This window comes from Alligator sinensis, unplaced genomic scaffold, assembly GCF_000455745.1.
Source record: "Alligator sinensis unplaced genomic scaffold, ASM45574v1 scaffold274_1, whole genome shotgun sequence".
Classification (NCBI taxonomy): domain Eukaryota; kingdom Metazoa; phylum Chordata; order Crocodylia; family Alligatoridae; genus Alligator; species Alligator sinensis.
In genome coordinates, this window is record NW_005842124.1 from 559,416 (window position 1) to 580,170 (window position 20,755).

At 39.2% G+C, this 20,755-nt stretch overlaps 1 protein-coding gene across 1 annotated transcript in view; it reads left to right on the forward strand.

The window, feature by feature from the left end:
- Nucleotides 1–12,545, forward strand: part of MAP1B (microtubule associated protein 1B) — a 98,855-nt gene extending 86,310 nt beyond the window's left edge. Inside the window, exons 4-7 of the mRNA XM_025205671.1 lie at nt 1; nt 46–4,760; nt 9,312–9,550; nt 11,061–12,545. The exon at nt 1 is cut by the window's left edge and continues 1,945 nt beyond it. Of these exons, the coding sequence (XP_025061456.1) occupies nt 1; nt 46–4,760; nt 9,312–9,550; nt 11,061–11,216 (5,111 nt within the window). The 3' untranslated portion in view covers nt 11,217–12,545. The remainder of the gene's footprint in view (nt 2–45; nt 4,761–9,311; nt 9,551–11,060) is intronic.
- The last annotated feature ends 8,210 nt before the right edge of the window (nt 12,546–20,755 follow it).

The following is a 20,755-nucleotide window of genomic DNA, read 5'->3' on the forward strand; positions in this document are numbered from 1 at the left end:
TGCCACAACAGTAGCAGCAGTAGCAGCTGCTGAAATAGCAGTTAGTGGAAAAGAACTTGAAGCAGAAAGATCCCTTATGTCTTCACCAGAAGATTTAACAAAGGATTTTGAAGAATTGAAGGCTGAAGAGATAGAAACAGTAAAAGAAGCAAAGCCTCAAGTAGAACTAATAGATGATAAAGAAAAACTAGCTGAAACAGAACAGAAGGAAGCATATGAAGTCCAGAAAGAAAAAATAGATATTGAAGGGCCTGTTGAATCTCCTGATGAAGGCATAACCACCACTGAAGCTGAGGGTGAATGCGAACAGACACCAGAAGAGCTGGATGCAACAGAAAAGCACAGGGTTGAGGACAATGAAAAGTTTGAAGATGAAGGAACGGGTTTTGAAGAATCATCTGAAGCAGGTGACTTTGAAGAAAAGGCAGAAACTGAGGAGGCTGAGGAACAAGAGGAAGAAAAAGCACCCCTGGGCATCACAAAAAAGGATATAGCGGAAGCACGAGAAATAGGAGAGACTGAAGAAAAAATAATGACTAAAGCAGATGAACATGCTAAAGCTAAAGAAGAGAAGCATGTAGAAAAGATTGGATCTGAGGCAGGGGAGGAGCAACCTGAAGAAATTGCAGTTGAAAAGGCAGAAACTGAAGGAACTGAAGAGGAAGTTGAAGGGGAAATAAAAATAAAAAATATTAGAGATGAAGAGGAAACTGAAAAGATAGAGGCTGAAGAAGATTATGTTATGGCTGTAGTAGACAAAGCTGCAGAGGCTGGTGAAGTAGAAGATAAATATGGCCTACTCATAATAACACCAACTAAACGCTCTGAGCCTCAGTCACCAGCTGTTGAACCAGCAACTTCTATCCATGATGAGACTTTACCTGGTGGTTCAGAAAGTGAAACAACTGTTTCTGATGAAGAAAACAGAGAAGACCAACCTGAGGAATTCACTGCTACTTCAGGTTATACTCAGTCTACCATTGAAATATCTAGTGAGCCAACTCCAATGGATGAAATGTCAACACCTAGGGATGTCATGAGTGATGAAACGAACAACGAGGAAAGTGAATCGCCTTCTCAAGAATACATAAACATAACTAAGTATGAGACAACACTCTACTCTCAAGAATATTCCAGACCTAAACTCTCTCCACTTCCTGATGCTTTCAATGGATTGTCTGAAGGATCAAAAACAGAAGCCACAGATGGTAAAGATTATAATGCTTCAGCTTCTACCATCTCACCACCTTCTTCCTTAGAGGAAGATAGATTCTGCAAATCTTCCTTCCAAGAAATTTACCGTCAAAGAGAAAGTGAAATCCAAAGCACTGCTAAATTAGAAGTCAGAGATAGCTTTCCAGAAGATCATGATGAAAAGCATGCCCCAGCTAAGAGTCCAGTTGAGAGCCTGTCCCCTCCATCACCAGTTGCCAAAACACCACTAAGTGAACGGAGTGTGAATTTTTCTCTAACTCCCAATGAGATTAAATCATCAACTGAACCTGCTACTCTCACTGCATTGCCTGACAAACCTCAAGAAATTATGGAAGAGCATTGTGCAAGCCCTGAGGATAAAACACTGGAAGTAGTGTCTCCTTCACAGTCTGCTGCTGGTAGTGCTGGCCACACGCCTTATTATCAATCTCCCACTGATGAAAAAACCAGCCAGCTTCCTTCTGACCTTATTGAAAAGGCAGCAGAAGCTCCAGTTAGCTTTGAGTTTAGTGAAGCCAAAGATGAGTCCTCAAAACCCAGAATAAGTCCTATGGATGAGCCTGTGCCTGACTCAGAATCGCCTATTGAAAAAGTTCTCTCTCCTCTAAGAAGTCCACCATTGATAGGTTCAGAGTCTTCATACGATACATTTTTGAGTGCTGATGTGAAGTCTGCTGTCAGAGAGCTTGAGAGTCCTTCTGAGGAGAAAAGTGAAAAAGAATCATCTTCTGTTCAGATAAGCCCAGTTTCTGAAGAAACCTCTATGGGGCTTTTCCAACAAAAACAAGATGAAAAAAGTATGGAGTTCATGCCAACTGAAGAAGCTGGTTTAGAAACAAAAACAGAGGATATTGAAGTTACCAGTTCTCAGTCTTCACTGATTTTGGATGAAAAGAAGTTAGCAGGAGATGTGTCTCCTACACAAATAGATATTAGTCAGTTTGGATCTTTAAAAGAAGACACCAAAATGTCAATTTCTGAAGGTACAGTCTCTGACAAATCTGCAACTCCTGTTGATGAAGTTGTAGCAGAAGATACATATTCTCACATAGAGGGTGTTGCTTCAGTTTCCACAGCATCTGTTGCTACTAGTTCATTCCCAGAACCAACTACTGATGATGTATCTCCTTCTTTACATGCGGAGGTTGGATCACCACATTCTACTGAAGTTGATGACTCTCTTTCTGTATCAGTTGTGCAAACACCAACAACTTTTCAGGAAACAGAAATGTCTCCATCTAAGGAAGAGTGTCCAAGACCCATGTCCATTTCTCCACCAGATTTTTCACCTAAAACAGCGAAATCCAGAACACCAGTGCAAGAACACAGATCTCCTGAACAGTCTACCATGTCTGTAGAATATGGTCAGGAGTCTCCAGAGCAGTCACTAGCAATGGACTTTAGCAGACAGTCTCCTGACTATCCTGCAGTAGGTACTAGTATACACCACATATCTGAAAATGGACCCACTGAAGTAGATTATAGCCCTTCAGATATACAGGAGCCTGCTTTTGGACATAAGATATCACCTGTAGAGCAAACATCGTATTCTCAAGAAAAGGATCTTTCAGAGATTATTTCAGTTTCTCAAATAGAGGCTTCACCCTCAACTTCATCAGCACATACCCCTTCACAAGTAACTTCTCCACTGCAAGAGGAATCTCTGTCTGGTGTCATGCTACCTAAAGATATGCCACTGCATTCGTTTACCTCAGAAAAAATGCAGAGCCTTGGAGAAAAGTTGTCACCAAAGTCTGACATATCTCCATTGACTCCAAGAGAATCTTCTCCTTTATACTCTCCCAGTTTTTCCCATTCCCCTCCTGCAATTAAAGAAACAGCTGCTGCTACAGATTCACCTCCTGCAATTAAAGAAACAGCTGCTGCTAGCCACTCACCATCCCTTTCACTGCATGTATCTGCAGATAAAGTGTTTGGCTACCAGGCTGACACAATACAAGACTCTCTAACGAAGCATAGTCCAGAGCCTTTACCCACCCCAGAAAAAGAAGATACAGAGAAAATCACCAGGTCACCTGAGGTTATTAGTTACTCCTACGGAACAACTGAGAAAACCACCAGGTCACCTGAATCTCTTAGTTATTCGTATGAGACAACAGAGAAAATTAGTAGATCACCAGAAGATGTTAGTTATTCGTCTTATGGGGTTAGTAGGGAAACCACCAGGTCACCTGAGGCTATTGGCTACTCTTATGAGACAACAGGGAAAACCAGTAGGTCACCTGAAACTGTAGATTACTCCTATGAGACAACAGAGAGAGACACCAGGTCACCTGAAGCCATGGATTACTCCTATGAGACAGCTGGGAAACCCAAGTCACCTAAAGCCATGGATTACTCCTTTGGGATAACTGAGAAAATCACCAAGTCACCTGAAGTCCTGGGTTATTCTTATGGAACAACAGAGAAAACTACTAGATCATCAGAGGAAATGAGTTATTCCTACAAGACCACTGGGGAAACTACTAGGTCACCTGAGGCTATTAGCTACTCCTATACATCAACAGGGAAAACTACCAGGTCACCAGAAGCCTCAGATTATTCCTATGAAATAACTGGGAAAACCACTAGATCACCTGAAGTCATGGATGACTCCTATGAGACAAGTGGGAAAGCTCCTAGGTCACCTGAGGTCATTAGCTACTCTTATGAGACAAGTGGGAAAACCACCAGGTCACCTGAAGCTACTACTTATTCCTATGAGACAGACACACACTTTGCTGTAGAGAAGTCACCTGTTGCAGAAATTCGTCAAGATGTTGATTTATGCCTAGTGTCCTCCTGTGAATATAAGCATCCCAAAACTGAACTTTCACCCTCGTTTATCAACCCAAATCCCTTGGAGTGGTTTGCAAGTGAAGAGCAGTCTCAAGAACAAGAAAAGCCATTAACTCAGTCAGGGGGAGCCCAGCCACCTTCAGGAGGAAAGCAGCAAGCACGCCAGTGTGATGAAACACCTCCCACCTCTGTAAGTGAGTCTGCTCCATCTCAGACTGATTCAGATGTTCCCCCAGAGACTGAAGAATGCCCTTCCATCACTGCAGATGCTAACATTGACTCAGAAGATGAATCAGAAACTATTCCAACAGATAAAACCATTACATACAAACATATTGACCCTCTGCCAGTCCCAATGCAAGACCGTAGTCCCTCACCCAGACACCCAGATGTCTCAATGGTAGACCCAGAAGCTTTGCCTGTTGATCAAAACTTGGGCAAACCTTTGAAGAAGGATATGAAAGAAAAAGCAAAAACTAAAAAGCAGGGTACTAAGACCAAGTCTTCCTCTCCTTCCAAAAAAAGTGATGGCAAATCAAAGCAGGTGGCTTCACCAAAACCAGCCATAAAGGAGTCTTTGGACAAAGTTTCCAAAACAGCTTCTCCAAAAAAGAAGGAGTCTGTGGAAAAATCAGCAAAAAATATCTCTACTCCAGAAGTGAAATCTCGTGTTGAGGAAAAAGATAAGGAGGCCAAGAATGCAACAAATTCTACAACATCCAAGTCAGCAAAGTCTGTAACTGCAGGTAAGCTATGTGAATCAGGAGGAGTGGAGCCAGATTCTCAGCAGGTGCAACAGAGTCAAATTTGACTTGGCATCATTCAGCAGACAGTCTGGCTCATGACATGTGCTTGGGACAAATCAGTATCTTCCATAAATGCCGTTAGTAGAAAAAACACATATAAGCTAATAAAATTATCTGAATTGACTCTTTTAATATTTGGGAAAATAATAATAATAATAATAATAGTTTAGGGGTGTTAATTGCTCAGAAATCAAATAATTAGAGGAAATATATTAAATAAAAAGAATACAATAATTAATCATTCGATTTGTTAGTTGTCTGCCCAGTTAAAAATATTACAATTACATTTTTGCAATAAGATTATTCATTATAAATAAAATCTAAACATAGTAATCTATTCTAAACAGTGACCAAGAAATGCTCTTAGTTGGTTTGAGCTATACGAGTACAGTAGGAAATAAGATGTTTCTCAGCTTTTACTGTTTTTTGGATTAGATCTATACGAATCAAAATTGCTAAATCAAAATGGTATTCAGAATACTGGTAATTATCTAAGGAAATGTCGGTGTAATATGGCTGCAATCATAGCTCAGTGATTGTCTCAGTACGTAGAAAGATAAAATCATTTGATAAGTTCCTGTGCATTTAAAGAAATACTAAAATATATGTACGGGGTAAATGTCTGAAAAGTCACAGTTGCCTGCAGGGCTTACAGGGAGGGTCTGGTAGAATCAAGGATCTCTGTAATCCACTGTTTCCTACAGATACTGAAATAAAATACTGTGGTTTTCAGTTGTCAATACAAAAAAAAATATTGCAGTTAAAAATGTGAATAGCTTTATATAGACACATTATTATTTTCTTAATTCAGATATCAATCAACCTATTATATGTTGCATTTCATTAGTTTTGTTTCAAGGAGTAAGTAATTTACTCTTGCTGGATAAGCAAACACAATAAACCTCTATTTGTTGTTGCTTGATTAAATTAAAAAAATAAATTTCAAATGGTTTATCACAGTGGTAGGCACCCAACCCTCTGGCCCACATGAGTGGCCAGGGGTTCATCTGCGGTCCATATCCAGCAAGGGATCGATAAATGGGGTTGGTCGACTGCAGGTGCAATTCTGCATGCTGGCCTAACGCTGCACGCCAGCCTGACCCTGTAGGTGACCTACCATGAGGGGCCATGTTATCCAACCCCTGGGCTAGGTCTGGAAATTTGGCAGCAAAGGAGAAGTGGCAGTAAGACTGGGTTTATTTTTAATAAAAAGACTTTTCTTCTTCTCCCCCACCCTAAATAAGGAGATTCTGCTTTTTTAGGCTAATACTGCCCTGTGTTGCTAGATAGGAGAAAGAGGCAGTAGAGCCCTTTCACCATTCTTGCTCTGCCTATCTAGAAGCAGCATGGCTAGGTTATATTCCTAGCAGGCCAACTCTCTTCTATCCATAGCTTCCTCCTATGTATGCTGTCTGCTGCCCCTTGCCTCCTAGTACTCATGTTCTTGTTTGCTGTAAGATGTAGTTCATGGTATATTTAATTTCCCCAATCCTTCTGCCTTGTGATAAATATGTTTAGGGACAAAACTTTCTGCCATGTCTGCAGTAGCACTGAAGCTATACTTGATTATGGCACAAGAGTATGAAATGAACAGCCATCACTGTAATATTTGGCACAGCTATAGTGTCCACACTTCAAGAAGATGCTGTTAACTTTGAGAGAGTTCAAATAAGAACCATACAAATTTAAAAAATTGTAACATGCCTTACAATGAGAGACTCGAGGACTCTTATCGAAGGGAAGGTTAATGAGTGACTCAATCGAAGTACTAGCATTGGGAGCTGAAATTTGAAGCAGTTTAACAAAGATAAGGGTATACCGCAGGGGTCAGCAACATACAGCCTGTGAGCTGGTTCCAGCCAATGGAACCGCTGGATTTGACCTGCAGAGCTGGAGGGTTTGGCAGTGTTCCGGCGACAGCGGGGGAAGCGCTGAGAAGCTGCACTGAGGCCAAGTGCTGAGTAGCTGCACCAGGGCCAGAGAGCTGAGAGCTACACTCATGCAGCTTCCACTTCTCCCTACCCTGGCTGTGGCAGAGGCTCAGATTCTAGCCACCTGGCCCCAGCACAGCTCCCTACTGCCCAGCCTTGGCACAGGCCTGGCCCAGAATCTCCTTCCCTGCTATTGTACTGCCAAAGCCCCTCAGCCCATATTGACCAAGACCTGGGTTGTTACAGCCCATGGCTTGAAAGGGTTATTGGCCACTGGTCTGGCAGCAAAAGTATAAGACTGAATGGCTGGAAGTTAAAGCTAGACAAATTCAGATTAGGAAAAGCCACACATTTTTAACAATGACATTAATTAACCATTGGAATAATTTTAATAAAGGCTGTGGTAGATTTTCCATCACTAAATCAAGACTGGAAGTTTTTCTAAAATATATGCCTTATTTCAACCATAAGTATTGGACCTGAAGCAGGAACTATTCAATGAAGTTCTGTGCCCTGCATTATTCAGAATAGATTCATAGATTGTAAGGCGGGAAGGGACCTCGGACGATCATCAGGTCCATCCCCCTGCACCAAGCAGGGAAGACAACTGGGGTCAGGTGACCCCAGCAAGGTGCCTGTCCAGTCTCCTGAATTAATACAGAGGTCCCTTCTGACCTTAAACTTCAGCGCATCTCTGAGAATGTTGTGCCCAGGCCATTTTACCAAACATTAACTATCTTCTTTGTATCTTGCTGAGGAGAGCATGCATTTGGTGAACATCTGAATTTAGTTACTGATTAAGTTCTGATTGTCTGCTCATGCCATGAGCTAATGCACAGCAAATGCAGTTTCTTTTTATAGTATTTGTATCTGAATATCAAGAGGTTAAGCCTTCTTTTAAGGTGAACGACATATATTACTTAAAATTCAATAGCAAAAAGGAGTTTCTCTCAATATATGGCTTTAACTACCTGTGCTTAATCCATATGCAGCTGTGTTTGATGAACCACAGACTGGATGTTTGCATATGCCTTTGTTTAGACAGGTGCGTAAAGGGTCTCTTCTATACTGCAGCTGATTTCTAATTTCAAAGCTTTGTGCACATAAGTAATTAGATGCTTAGTTGTTTCAGCACATTTGTGCATGTGAACTTTGAAGTGGGATACTATATTTTTATGTTGTATGCCAAGGCAGAATTGCAAGTGTACGTATCAGTTTAGCCCTCTTTCTTTTACAATTCAGAGAGGTATAAAGTTGGGCCTGATTAAAATTTCCTTTAGTTTTCATGTTTTCATTCTTTATGGTATCATCCCTCCATTCTCCATGTTCAGTATGGGTAGCCTCTGTGTGTGGCACATGGCAGACCAGGGAGGGGCCAGGCAGCACAGCAGCAGATAAGGCAGCGGAATACAGAGCAGCAAATCAGGCAGGGAGTAATGGGCAGGGAGGAGAAAACAGATTGGGTAGGGCAGGAAACAGAAAGCAGAGCAACCAATTGGGTAGGGGAAGGGGATGGGATCTGTACATGGGGAGTGTGTGGGGCTAATATGTAGCACACTTTCTAAAAAGCTTAACCCTCATTGAAATGCTGTAATCTTTGAGATCATCTACACTAAAAATCAGTCCCTATTCTTAATTCATTCCTTGAAAATAACCCAATGAGTTTACTACTGCAATTTAGCGCAGATGTTTTTAAAGGCTATCTCTAATTTGAAGTCAATTTTGCTGGTTCCCTTGGGTGACACTGTACAAGGTTTCATTGTGCTCCCAGGTCCTCTCTCCCTTTAGTCTTCATAGATCCACTGATATAGCTCCTGCAGCAACCTTGAAATACACCCAGCATATCCTCAGCTGTTTGTGCCTTACTAGCTATCCTTACTTTTACTGAGGTGATGCTTTTTACCCCTAATGCCCCTAAGAGTTCTAACGCTGTTTCCAGACCTCCATGGCTTCCTGTATATTATTATATGAGAGCCACTGAAATTGCCCATGCATATGGTTACCTTGTAGTAACTGTGACAGCTTGCATGGAGCTGGATTTGCCCTTGAATTACCACACTAATATTTTAGCTGATACAGTTTTAAGTATTTTAAAATACTTTTAATGGGCAGAGTGTCAAATTTGTGTTACTGTCATGCCCACAGGAAATGCAGTACCTTGGACTGGGGAAAATTATCCATATTCATTGAATGATAATGCAGTAATCAGATCCTTACATGAACATTCATATTGTTGCTTAAATTTGGCAAATTACTGACTAGACTTACTAGTGAATTCCTATTGTACTATGCAACCAGTTAAGCTTATTCTCTTCTTTTTCTTCCCCTAAACATATATTTGGGATATAAACATGCTGGAACATGATGTTAGCTGAAATAGGATAATGACATGAGTGCTTCAGAGTCATTGAAAGACAGCAGCAGCTACATGATGGTTATCAATGCATCACAAAGAGAAATGCATCACAAAGAGAAATGTCACCTCTACAATTATAATGGTAGCCAATAAGTGTGTTTTCACTAAGAAGTGACAAAAAGCTTTTATGCTTATTTTTTAAAGGCTCTGGCAATAGTAAACCAGCAAAATCTATAGCTGTGCCTCCAGGACCTCCAGTGTATTTGGACCTGGTGTATATCCCCAATCACAGCAATAACAAGAATGTTGATGTCGAGTTTTTCAAGAGGGTGAGGTCATCCTACTACGTGGTGAGTGGGAATGATCCTACTGCCGAAGAACCCAGCAGGGCAGTTCTGGACTCCCTGCTGGAGGGCAAGGCTCAATGGGAAGGTAACATGCAGGTAAGCTGTTTTATAGTATTTCTCCTTGCAAATTCAAATCCTTTTGAAGAGCAGCCATACGGACCACGAGAAGCCACTTACCTGAAAATTTGTGAAGAGTGCTAGTTAGGGGGTCTCTTCTTGTAATGATATTTGAATACTGTCTCATAAAACTTTTAAGGAGAGTGACATACAGGCTTAGCTTTTGGAAACTTCACAACCTATAGGCCAGATAGAAAGTACTTGCTTAGATGGTTTGCCAAGTCATGCAAGCAATGGAAGTTGTCTGAGGCTTGAATATTTATGATACAAAAGGAGTCCTGGGCAGTTCAACTAATCTGAGTAACTAAAAAAGAGCCAAGTACATAGACAACTAAGTTTAAAGATTAAGATCACAGTAATATTTTCTATTGGCCCAACTCCCTGATTTAGATAGACTTAGACAAGCTTTCAAATGCACTACATTCATAATACTTTTAACTAGAAGAGGATTCAATGCAACATTGTCCATTCAAATAATTTTCTAAATCTGCAGTTGGTTTAATAAAAGATATCACTCACAACAATCTTTGCTTCTTTCATAATTCCTGGACCATTGTGGCTACAGAATCACCCCAACAGTACCACTAATATTTTATCCATTCAGAAATCCGACGCTACAAACTGTGTGTATGCACAAACACAGGAGATACGTAATTGACTGGGGTTTGTGTTAGTAGATGAATCATGAAACGGACAATGTGCAAACTGGGTTAATTAAAATCCATTTGCTGTCTAGTATTATGCTATACTCTATGGGTTCTCGTATCTCTTGCTCAAAATAGAATTTGTTCATCTTAACACTTGATATTTTTCATTTATTAGGAACAATTTCTGGTGTTACGTGCATATAAAAGGTGTATTTGAGGAGCTACTATCACTTCAATGCTGCAAGATTTCCTACATTAATAAACAAGAAAATTGTCCTTTTTTCAAATTTGCCATAATGGTTCATATAATAAACATTCAATTCCTATTTTGTATTGTAGAAGGTAGGGCAGGGTGGACTAACTGGTTCACAGAGGCATAAACTTTTGTAGGTAACCTGCTTGGTCAGATGTTCATTTTAGCATCATCATAATTTGTCAGAGCATCTGATGAAGTAGGCTATTGCTTACAAAATCTGAGTTACTTAGTCTCTGAGGGCTTTTTTACACATGCTCTGGGAGTGTGAGGGGAGTGGCACTTCAGTTACAGTGGCTCTGAGAGCTGCTCTAATTAAAGCACCTGCAGCGTCTTGTATATCAATGTCCTCACACTTCAAAACGTTGGCGGGGGGGCTGTAACTAAAGCTCATTGAACAACCACACCCACGGCCATTTTTAAGTGTGGGGATGCTGAAACACGAGATGTGAAGACTGGCTGGAGTGTGCTAAGTAGCATGCTCCAGTCCGCTCAGATGTGCTGCAGGCGCCCTGAGATGCCACCCTGCCCTACCTTTTGCCTTACTTCAGACTAAGACAGCTAACTGTTTTCCTGTTCTATATCATAGGTGACTTTAATCCCAACCCATGATTCAGAAGTGATGAGGGAATGGTATCAAGAGACCCATGAAAAACAGCAGGATCTTAACATCATGGTTTTGGCAAGCAGCAGCACTGTTGTTATGCAAGATGAATCTTTCCCCGCATGCAAGATTGAACTGTAAAAACAAGGCCATGCGTCACAACATTAAACTTTGTATCCAGAAATTCTTCAATTTGAAAATGCCTTTTCTAAAAATTCAACCCATCTAATTCAACCGCTGAACTATATACCTGCCAAATGCTATACTGTGTCATGGTGATGCAAGTCACTAACATTTTTCAGTCTTTGCTGATTGCTAAGGGAAATAACAGTATTCCCACAATAGGGTTCAAATTACTGCAAAGTTACAGATCCAGCTTCATCTCCGCTGAACGTTTGGAAACCATGCACTAGCAAACCCAACTGACTTCTGCCAGGTAGAGGCATTTGCCCTCGATAGAAACACAGAGAGAGAGAAAGAGAGAGAGGGGTAGGAGGAGAAGGTAATAAATAATTAGGTCTACATTAGTCTTATGGCAATAGATGTATCGCTTACTGCAGTCTGCTTACGCTCTCACGTGAAAGGAAAGTTTTACATTTGTATCAGTCTGAGCTATCGCAAAGGGGGTCTGATTTACAAAATTAAATTAGTAGGAAAAGAAATGGAATGTGGCTTTGGAGGGATATAAGACCTAAGCACTCATTAAGCCGTTATCTAGGTTAATTTGAACTCTGCATACTGACATATTTCTCACAGAATAAATATGCAAGTAGTTTGAACCCCATTCAGAACTCTAAAACTTTTCTTTTAACATGCAAACATACTGGTCTAAGGCATGCTCCCAGTGAAATTCCACTTAGTGCACTCAGAATTGACAAATCTGCATGAATAAACACCCACATCAACAGTTAATTAACTGATGCAAAATACCAAAGCAGTTGGGAGTACATATACATGGTAGACAATTTGCCTTAGAAAGTGACTTGAATGTACAAAGAAACTCAATGCACTTATTTTTTAATGTGAGACAGCAAGTTTATAAAACATCTGTGTAGGATTATAGTTACACCAGTAAAGAAGTGTGTGTGTGCTTGTGTGGTACTAGGAGCCTATCTGATTGGTCAAATGGCTTGGTGCTATGAATTATGTATGTTAGCTGAACACTTCATTGGTGCACCTGGACAGCTGAACAAAACGAGACAGACATTTTTTGAAAGCTTCTTTTGTACTGTAGAAGCAAGATTGAAGTGGTGTCCAGTATCAGAAATGCAAAACTTAGTGAAACACACAGGATGTTGAAAAAGGTTCTCTGCAAGTTTGTACAGTATTTTACCTTCCTTTGTCTGACATTATTTTATTTGTTAATTTAAGAGTGAGTATGGGAACAAATGTACAGAAGAATTTTTTTTAACTCTGCGTGAACTTTTAATAGATGCCTTTTTAACAAAAAGTTTTCATTTACAGGAAAATGCGAAGAAAAAAAATTCAGCTGATGGGAATTTTTTTTAGTAGTTTTGTAAGATAAATGCATAATGTTGTTTAAGGTTCTGGTGAGAATGAAGTATGATATTGTAGTAACATTTATTGAAAATACTTAACTGCCAAGAATTTTTGGGGGGGGAATCCATAAAATTAATCTTTCAGTGATCACAAAAATGGGATTTGAAATGCTAATTGACTACTCTTTAGAAGCCTAGATTTTCAATTTCCAGATAAGTAAAAAAGATGGAATAAGCAATGATAGGCTGAAACAAGTCAAGCTTTTTTTTCATGTTCCCAGTATCTACAAATCACTTCCAAAGGAACACCATACACATCAGTTCCACTATTTAGGAATGTTTGAATTATTCTGTCAGAGGCTTTACCCCTAAAGAAATTATTGTTACATTTTAACAGGTTTGGGCATCAGAATTTCAATAAGATAAAGGCCTCATAAATGGAGATTTGTACTGGTCTGTACAATTCACCTTTAGAGCAGGCTTTGAGTTCCACTAAGTAGTGAACTGTGACCTCACTTTACTTTCTTTACTTATAATTTATTTTAAATGTTAACATGGTTAGTTTATTTTTGTTTGATTAGGTGTATGTTTGCACTGCTAATTTTATGATGTTTTCATTACTACTTCAGAGCCCTTTAAATTTGGGCCTCTGGAGCCCCTTTAAAACTGTGAATTATTGTTTGTCAAATGTTGAGGCTTTTTGTTTTAATATTTTATTTTTGTTAGATGTCTCTAGCAATGCTATTTTATTTATTGTTCTACATTTTAAATCCTAAAAAATAACTGATTGTGGTACAAAAGACAGAGGGAAATGGATTGTGAAAACAAGTGGTGTTTGCTGAGCTCATACTCATTTACTAAACATTTATTTTGTAATATGTAGTCTCAAGGCAAAATATTTGGCAGAATTAGTTGTATTGTCTCTACAGCAATTCCTTCTGCTTTGTCTACTCTATTATGTAGGGTAAGATTTCAAACTTTTTGGGTGGGTGGGAGCAATTTCCCCCAGACTTCCTGTCAAGATTATGAATGGTTTGTGCCTCCCCTTTGGTAGAAAATCTATTTAACAATGAGCAATAGTCCTAAAACTAACACCAGTATGAATTAGAATAACTTCACTGAAATCAAGGGAGTTACAGGAATATAACTGTAGTGCAAATGAAATCAGAAGCAAGCCTTAAATCTCCAACTCCCCAAGTAAGTTCGTGATGGCTCAAATACTGGTTTTATTTTAAAAAAACAACAACAAAACCCACCAGATTACAGCCAATCTTAAACTGTATGTGGTTTTTTTGTTGCTACAGGAATATTAAGAAACCCAGTCCAGTTGTTGTATATTGGCAGACATTATTTCCTAGGAGCCATGGTAATAGTTACTTCATCCACTCTTCCAAGCTACCAAGCCTGGGTGTCACACAAATACTAACTTCTCAATTAAGCTCCTCTTGCCCTTAATGCCTTTCCTGCCTGTGAAACTAATCTAATTGTGCTAGTCACAGTCATACACAATTAGTTTAGTAACAGTCATCAAAATGTACCATGTACATTAATGGTGAGTGCTGTTGATCAGCACAGATTTCTAGGAGCATGGTTTGATACTGGTTATTCTAATGATAAAGATTCAATATTTGAGTGTAAAGAACACTCTGCTTAATGATGGTATTACCCATGATAGCATCCCCAAACCATGATCTTTACAGTAGTACTATACTGCTGAAGAAATTCAACAAAGAATTGACGTTTGAGATCACATCCCATTCCCAGACTCGACCAGATCCTCTCTTGCATGCTTTCTTAAATAAAGTCTTGTGGTGGGACTGACTGTATTGATTCCTACTTTTCACTCCATCTTCCACTCCTAATTTTTTTTTCTACTTTACCTACTGTGTTGAATGGAGCAGGCTGTGTATATGAATGTTTTTTTTAACTGTCTACAATAACGTATATTAGGAACCATCCAATACTCATGTGCTAAGAACAAATCGATTTGTTAATGGAATTTTCAACCCTTCCCACCACAAGAAATTCAGCCTCAAAAAGCTACTACTGTGCATTTTTGGCCTTTCTGTCATATGCCTCTCTTATACATCTGTCACCACAGGTTCTTGCTCAGTGATGACATTTTGAGAGAAATGGTAATTTTTGTTGGTCTGGATTTATTAGAAAAGGAGAAATACAATGTTTACACTTGAAAGAAACTGTAAGCTTTCATCTTTTCACTTAATAATTGAACAAAACACTAAAAGCAATCTAGGGACAAGCATTTCTTTGGATGCAATTATATTAGTCACCTGGTTAAAAATGTTTGCTATTTTAAAAAAAAATCTGTTTCTTGTGACTTTACAAAAAATTAAATAACAAAATAAAAAGGCAGCATAAAAATATTTAAAAGAAAAAAAAAAGCCGCTTCTCTGCATTAAACTAGCTAGGAGCTCCTGCTGACCGGAGCTAGCCATTCAAGACTGGGCTGTAATTGCAACAGGGAAAAAACAATTATGAAGTACAGTACGCTTTTACACATTTGCATGCAGCCATATATCTTCCAAACTCTGGAAAGTTAACAGTCTTGTTGCTGGCTGAGAAGCACCTCACACACTCCTCTCTCTTGTTCTGAATGGTGTTTGTGTCAGTCTGCAGCTGTGTATGGTATTATGTCTTATACTCCTGCATCACTTCTATTCTATCCAGTCATATCTAATGTAGAAAATTAGTTTCCAGTGAAAGTAATATGTAGTGCTTTTATGATATTTGTGTGCAATATCCCCTCTTCCATTGAGGATATTTGATGTAAAGGAAACAAATTCAGTTCCACAATAAAAGATAAAAGTGGTAAAGTAGTGTTGTCATTTTTTGTGTCTATGTGTATGTATTTATAAGTTTCCTTTTTCTTGAATCAGTTATCCAGTACGTGGGTTTGTTCTCTATATGTAGGTGACAAAGTTTAAATTTAAGATAAAAACAAATTGGAAATAAGGAAATCTGTCTCCATTTAGAGAGAAAAAGATAAATAAATGGAAGAAATTATTTTTATATTGTACTATAAACCAGTATCATACTGAACTATAATACAACCTTCCATCTTCCATTTCTGTCTGAGAATTTTCTATTGTTGGGTGCAGCATATAAGAAAATAGAATACATTTGGAAAATACAGGTTGAGGTTGTTATAGAAGAGGTAACAAAAGAAACTACATTAAATATATTTCTTACTGGTTTGAAAAGAAATTATCTTTTCAAAAAAACCTCTAGAATGATTGTTCATATAGCCCAGTAAGAAGGAATCAGGTCAGTTAAAATGACATACTTGGGAAAAACTAGAAGTTAAGATGAGAGGATTTAAAAGTATCCCCTTTTGTTTTCATTTTTTGGGGCTTGGTTTTGTAAATTTGAGCACCTTGTGGGATCATACAGCCTATATAATATTTTTGCATTCCTTGGTGATTCTTGCTCTTGTTCACTGTAGCACTTCACACTTGTGTTTTTCACTTTTATGAATAATATCTAGCAAGTAAGGCATGTTAACTCTGTAAGTAGAGGAAAAGTTCTTTTCCCACAGATGGAGTGGTTCATGAACATGAATGTAGCAATGGGATGAAATGCATGAAAACTTAGCTAAATATAAGGAGATCTTTCCTAATGAAGAGAGCTATCTGATTGTGGCATAGTCTCCGATAAGTACTGGGAGTTATGGAATCTTGGTGGTTGAGACATTTAAATAGCCACAGAAGTACACCATGCAGCACAAACTTGCATATCACAGGGAAGCACTGGGTGCTGTAATAGATCATTTCAGTCTCTTATCTTTGATTTCATTAGTAAACTCCTACTACATTAATCAAATATACAAATACAGGATTTGAGCTATAAGCTGGGTTTAGCAGGTAGAATGTGAAGACTACAGAAAAATGCCAAATAGTATCTTGAATCTGAACGTGTACAGTGATTCTCAAGCACGGGGCTGTGACACCCTGGGATGCCTTCAGATCCTTTCATGAGTGCTGAGGGGGCCACACAATGTTAGCACTGTTAGGTATGCAAACAAGATTCACAAGATAAACTCAGAGATCTCAAATAGGAATCTGTAGTGTTAAAAGCACTCTTAACCTGTTGCGGTGTTTACAGTTTCTGTACCCATAAAACAAATGAAAACCCAGAGCTGGCATTTTCCATGAGGTGTCTTGAGTCCTGAATCTGAATGAGGATGAAACCACTGCTGTAGTATGATATTATAGGTTAAGACAGAAGAATGACAGAAGAATTTTCATGCTGTTGATGCAGAAAAGCCTGATGTTAACATAAATATCTGTAAGGACACAACAAGGAAAAATGGCAAGATCTCAGTCTGCAAACTAACATTTTTTCCATACCACTGCAGATCTCACCCTGGGTTTTACAGTTGATAGTGTGGCTATCACATCTTTACTGTTGTTGCCAACAAATTTAACTTGGTTGCAGAATAATTTAGAATGTGATATTAATCCCCAGGATCTGCAACTCTGATGGGAGAGCTACATAAGCTTCCCAATCCTAGAGCCAGCTTGGGGCTATTAAACTATGCCTGGTTATCTATGCCATTAAGGAGCCAGTTGGAGATTGTAAGACTACTATATGTTATCTCCCAAAAATCACACCAGCATATCCCTGTCTGGAGGATTACAAGATCTGGGCATGTTGCAGTTGGCCAAGCCAGAGGTATCTTGAGTCTTTAAATTATTAACTTTCTTTCAGTAGAGTGGTTACAAGAATAAGGAGCCTTTTATTTCATTCCAATCCACTCCAACCCACTACTCATCCAGGAACGACAGCTAAATAACAAGTATTGTTCCCAGGAAAAGTGTCCTGATAACAGTATTGCTGCTGGTGCATAAACATGGAAAGAAAAAAGCCAAAGCCAAACAGCAAGGCTTGGCAAATTGTGACATACCAGCCTTCCCCTTAAACCGTATAAAAAGGCTCAGACCTCCTTAAGACAAAAGATTATTAAAATGGGTGTAGACAAGGGCTGCTAAAAGGCCATTATTAAAGGATTTCTTTCTTTCTCTCTTTTTTTTTTTTCAGTTGATGCCTTTGGGACCGACATTTTTAAAGATTCAGATGAAAGCACAGTCATTTGTTTTTCTTTCTGCTTTAAATCAGTGAATATCTGTTAGTGGTTAATGGTTAGTGAATATTTAATACCGGATTCTAGTATTTTCTAGCCCTGAGAAAATATTCTTTGTACCCTATCACAGAGCTGCACCTTAAAAGGCACTGAACCCTCCTGTCAGTGGCATCAGTGTCACCATTTAATAAATACTGCCTCATGGATGGAGATATTTGAGCTATTGGTGAGAACCTTTCTAATGCATCACAGCAAACCTACTGTGCTTCTCAATAGCTATAGTGAACAGGTACACACTATACCCCTAACTATCTGCTGTCATCCATAGGCTTCCTTCATGGTGGCTCTCTTTGGCTGTTTTATACCTTCAGTCTCTAACCCTAACTCCAAAGACAATATACAACCTCTAGAGGGAAGCAGGTTCAAATAGCTCACGTAAACACCTCCCTCAGTTTAGTGTACAGGTCTTCTTAAGCTTATCCCAACACCACAAGGAGGTAAGTGGCTGCTCAGAAAAGGTGAATGCCCTCAACTCACAACGGCTTTACTGGAGACTTTCGACTTATGTGGAAATTAAAGGTGAGCAAGTGTCTCTTTCCATCAGAAACTGCAGCTGCATTTTAACTATTTATAAACCATGAATTGATGCTGGGTTTTTGTTTGTTTTTTTAATTGAAGACTGCTGCTCTTTTGCTGTTAAATAACAAAGAACTAAAGTAAAAATCCAGAACTGTGGCTTATTGGTTCACTAATAGTTTTCATGGGTTAATGCAATGCTATGCAGCTGTTTCTCTGAAGCCTTAACAATGACAAAAGCAGAGACTTTGCAACAAATGTCATACAAGGGGTCAGAATGTGACTGCATATCTGCTGGGAACCTTACTAGCATGAGAGTTGCATAAATATGATTAACACATGGTTGTAACTCAGGAGCAGTATCTGATTATACTATTAGAATGCCCAGTCCATCACCTGCAGTCATAAATTATGCAGAGGATATACGTAACAGATGGGACAAATAATCTGAATTGCTCTCTATAAATAACCCTAATATAAACAGAAATGTATATGTACCCTGCATTTGTCTCTTATACTAGCTCATATAGGTTCATATAATGCTCGCAATACAGGTTTTGATGGTGTTGAAACTCAGCTGTGCTACTTCGGTAACATAAACAGCTGAAGAAACCACTCTAACTACTTAACACTAGCCTCATGATGCTACCACTCAGGATATCCAACAAGACTCAAAAGACATGATTATACTACTATACTTGTTTTCAAAGACATGATTATACTAGCAGCTACTACGTGTTCTGGAGAGCAACAGATCTTGGGGCTTCCATTCCAAACGCACACGTGGCAGACACTTGCAAGAACCTCAATAAAGAAGACAGTCTGAAAATTATCATTTGTTTTTGGCATGTAATGTACTTGTTTTTGAAAATGTACTTCTGCAAGTCTATGGTGTGATTTTTGCAGGGATGTACCTGTAATTTTAAACAGACTGGATGGAATAGTGTTTCTAAGGAGAGCTTAGAGGCATTCATTTTATGCATATGCATAGTCCAGGTTGTGACTAATTAGTAATTACCTGAATGGAGTATGTCTTTCTGTGCATCCACTGCCTATGAGTAGATCACGTGATTTTTTAAAAATTGTTTTGACATTACTCTTGGATGACTTTCTGTGATTAATTCTTGGTCTGCAGTTCATTTACAAGTAGGTTAGTTCAAGTGCTCACTCTTCCCTATTCAAGGTATAGACCAAGTAAGTATATGGTAGCTGCTTTTTCTCAATGAAATCAAATTTCATGTGTTAATGCTCATGGCAAGAACATTTAAAATTCACTATTCAAAAATGTATTTGCATATTCCCTTTCAACCAAATTTTGCCTGCCTTATCATGGTCAATAGCATTTTCCTACTCAAATGGTCCCACTGAAATGAATGTGACAACTCACCGCATAAGGCACTATATGGGCTTGATCTGGCACCTGCTGAAGTCAATGGAACAACTACCGTTGATTTCATCAAGGCAGGATCAAAGCCAATTTTACTCCTTGGTCAGGGTCAAGATGGATTGTGGGGATTTTTCTCTTCCTTTGTACTTGGGTGTACACGGTTGAGCACAGTCCTCTTTCTTGAATTTCTCAAGTGTATTTTAACAACACTTGCAGCAGTGACACAATAACCTCCTCCCCCTTCTTTCTTGTGGCAGGTCTGGGTGCTCTTAGTGCTTATTTGGGAAATGAACCTTGTAGTTGTGCCATGGAGTTGTGTAGTTTTAGAAATAGGTTAGCCAAGCACTTGGATGGGAAGGTTTGGGTAGGGATGATCCTGTCTTGAGCAGGGGGGTTGGTCACTAGATGACCTCTGGAGGCCCCTTCCAGCCCTACTTTTCTATAAATATCAGAATCTGGCCCTTGATATGTCCCATTCTTATGAATATGTCTTTGTTAAAATATTCCCATACAAGTAGGGAAAACACTGACAAAACAAATTCCTAAAAGTATTCAGACTAATGCAGATGGAAATGAACATTGATTTGTTCATCTCCAATGGCTACTTTACATGTAAAAATGTCATTGAAATATTTAGCTCTAGTGATCTTCAAAGTACAATCCCCTTCATTAAGAGTAAGATTTTGGGGAGGGAGGTTGTTTTTTTGAAAGCAGCTGATGGGGATGCCCCTGAAATGTCTTCACTGCTACACTTCCAGATTTTGGGGGAGTGGGTAGGTAGGGCCAGAGACGGACCTGGGCACTTTTGCACCCTGGGTAGTAGCTGCACTGCTGGCAAGCCAACAATGTAGCAACTGATATTATTGGAGCCCCTGCCTCAACCTCAGTGGCTAGGGCTGGCACCTTTAGCTACACTTTTGGGCAGGGTATATTTAGGGGCTGCCCATCTGAGACATACTGTGGATGTGGTCTAGACTTAACTAAGGTAAAGAGCGACTCTGACATACCTTTACAAAGCAGAGAGCTCCCATTCAGAGATGCATCAGGTTGTGGTCCCTTTTAATTTCTTCCCCAGCCTGCATAAACTTACATCTCAGACTGACTTACTAAAGACAGA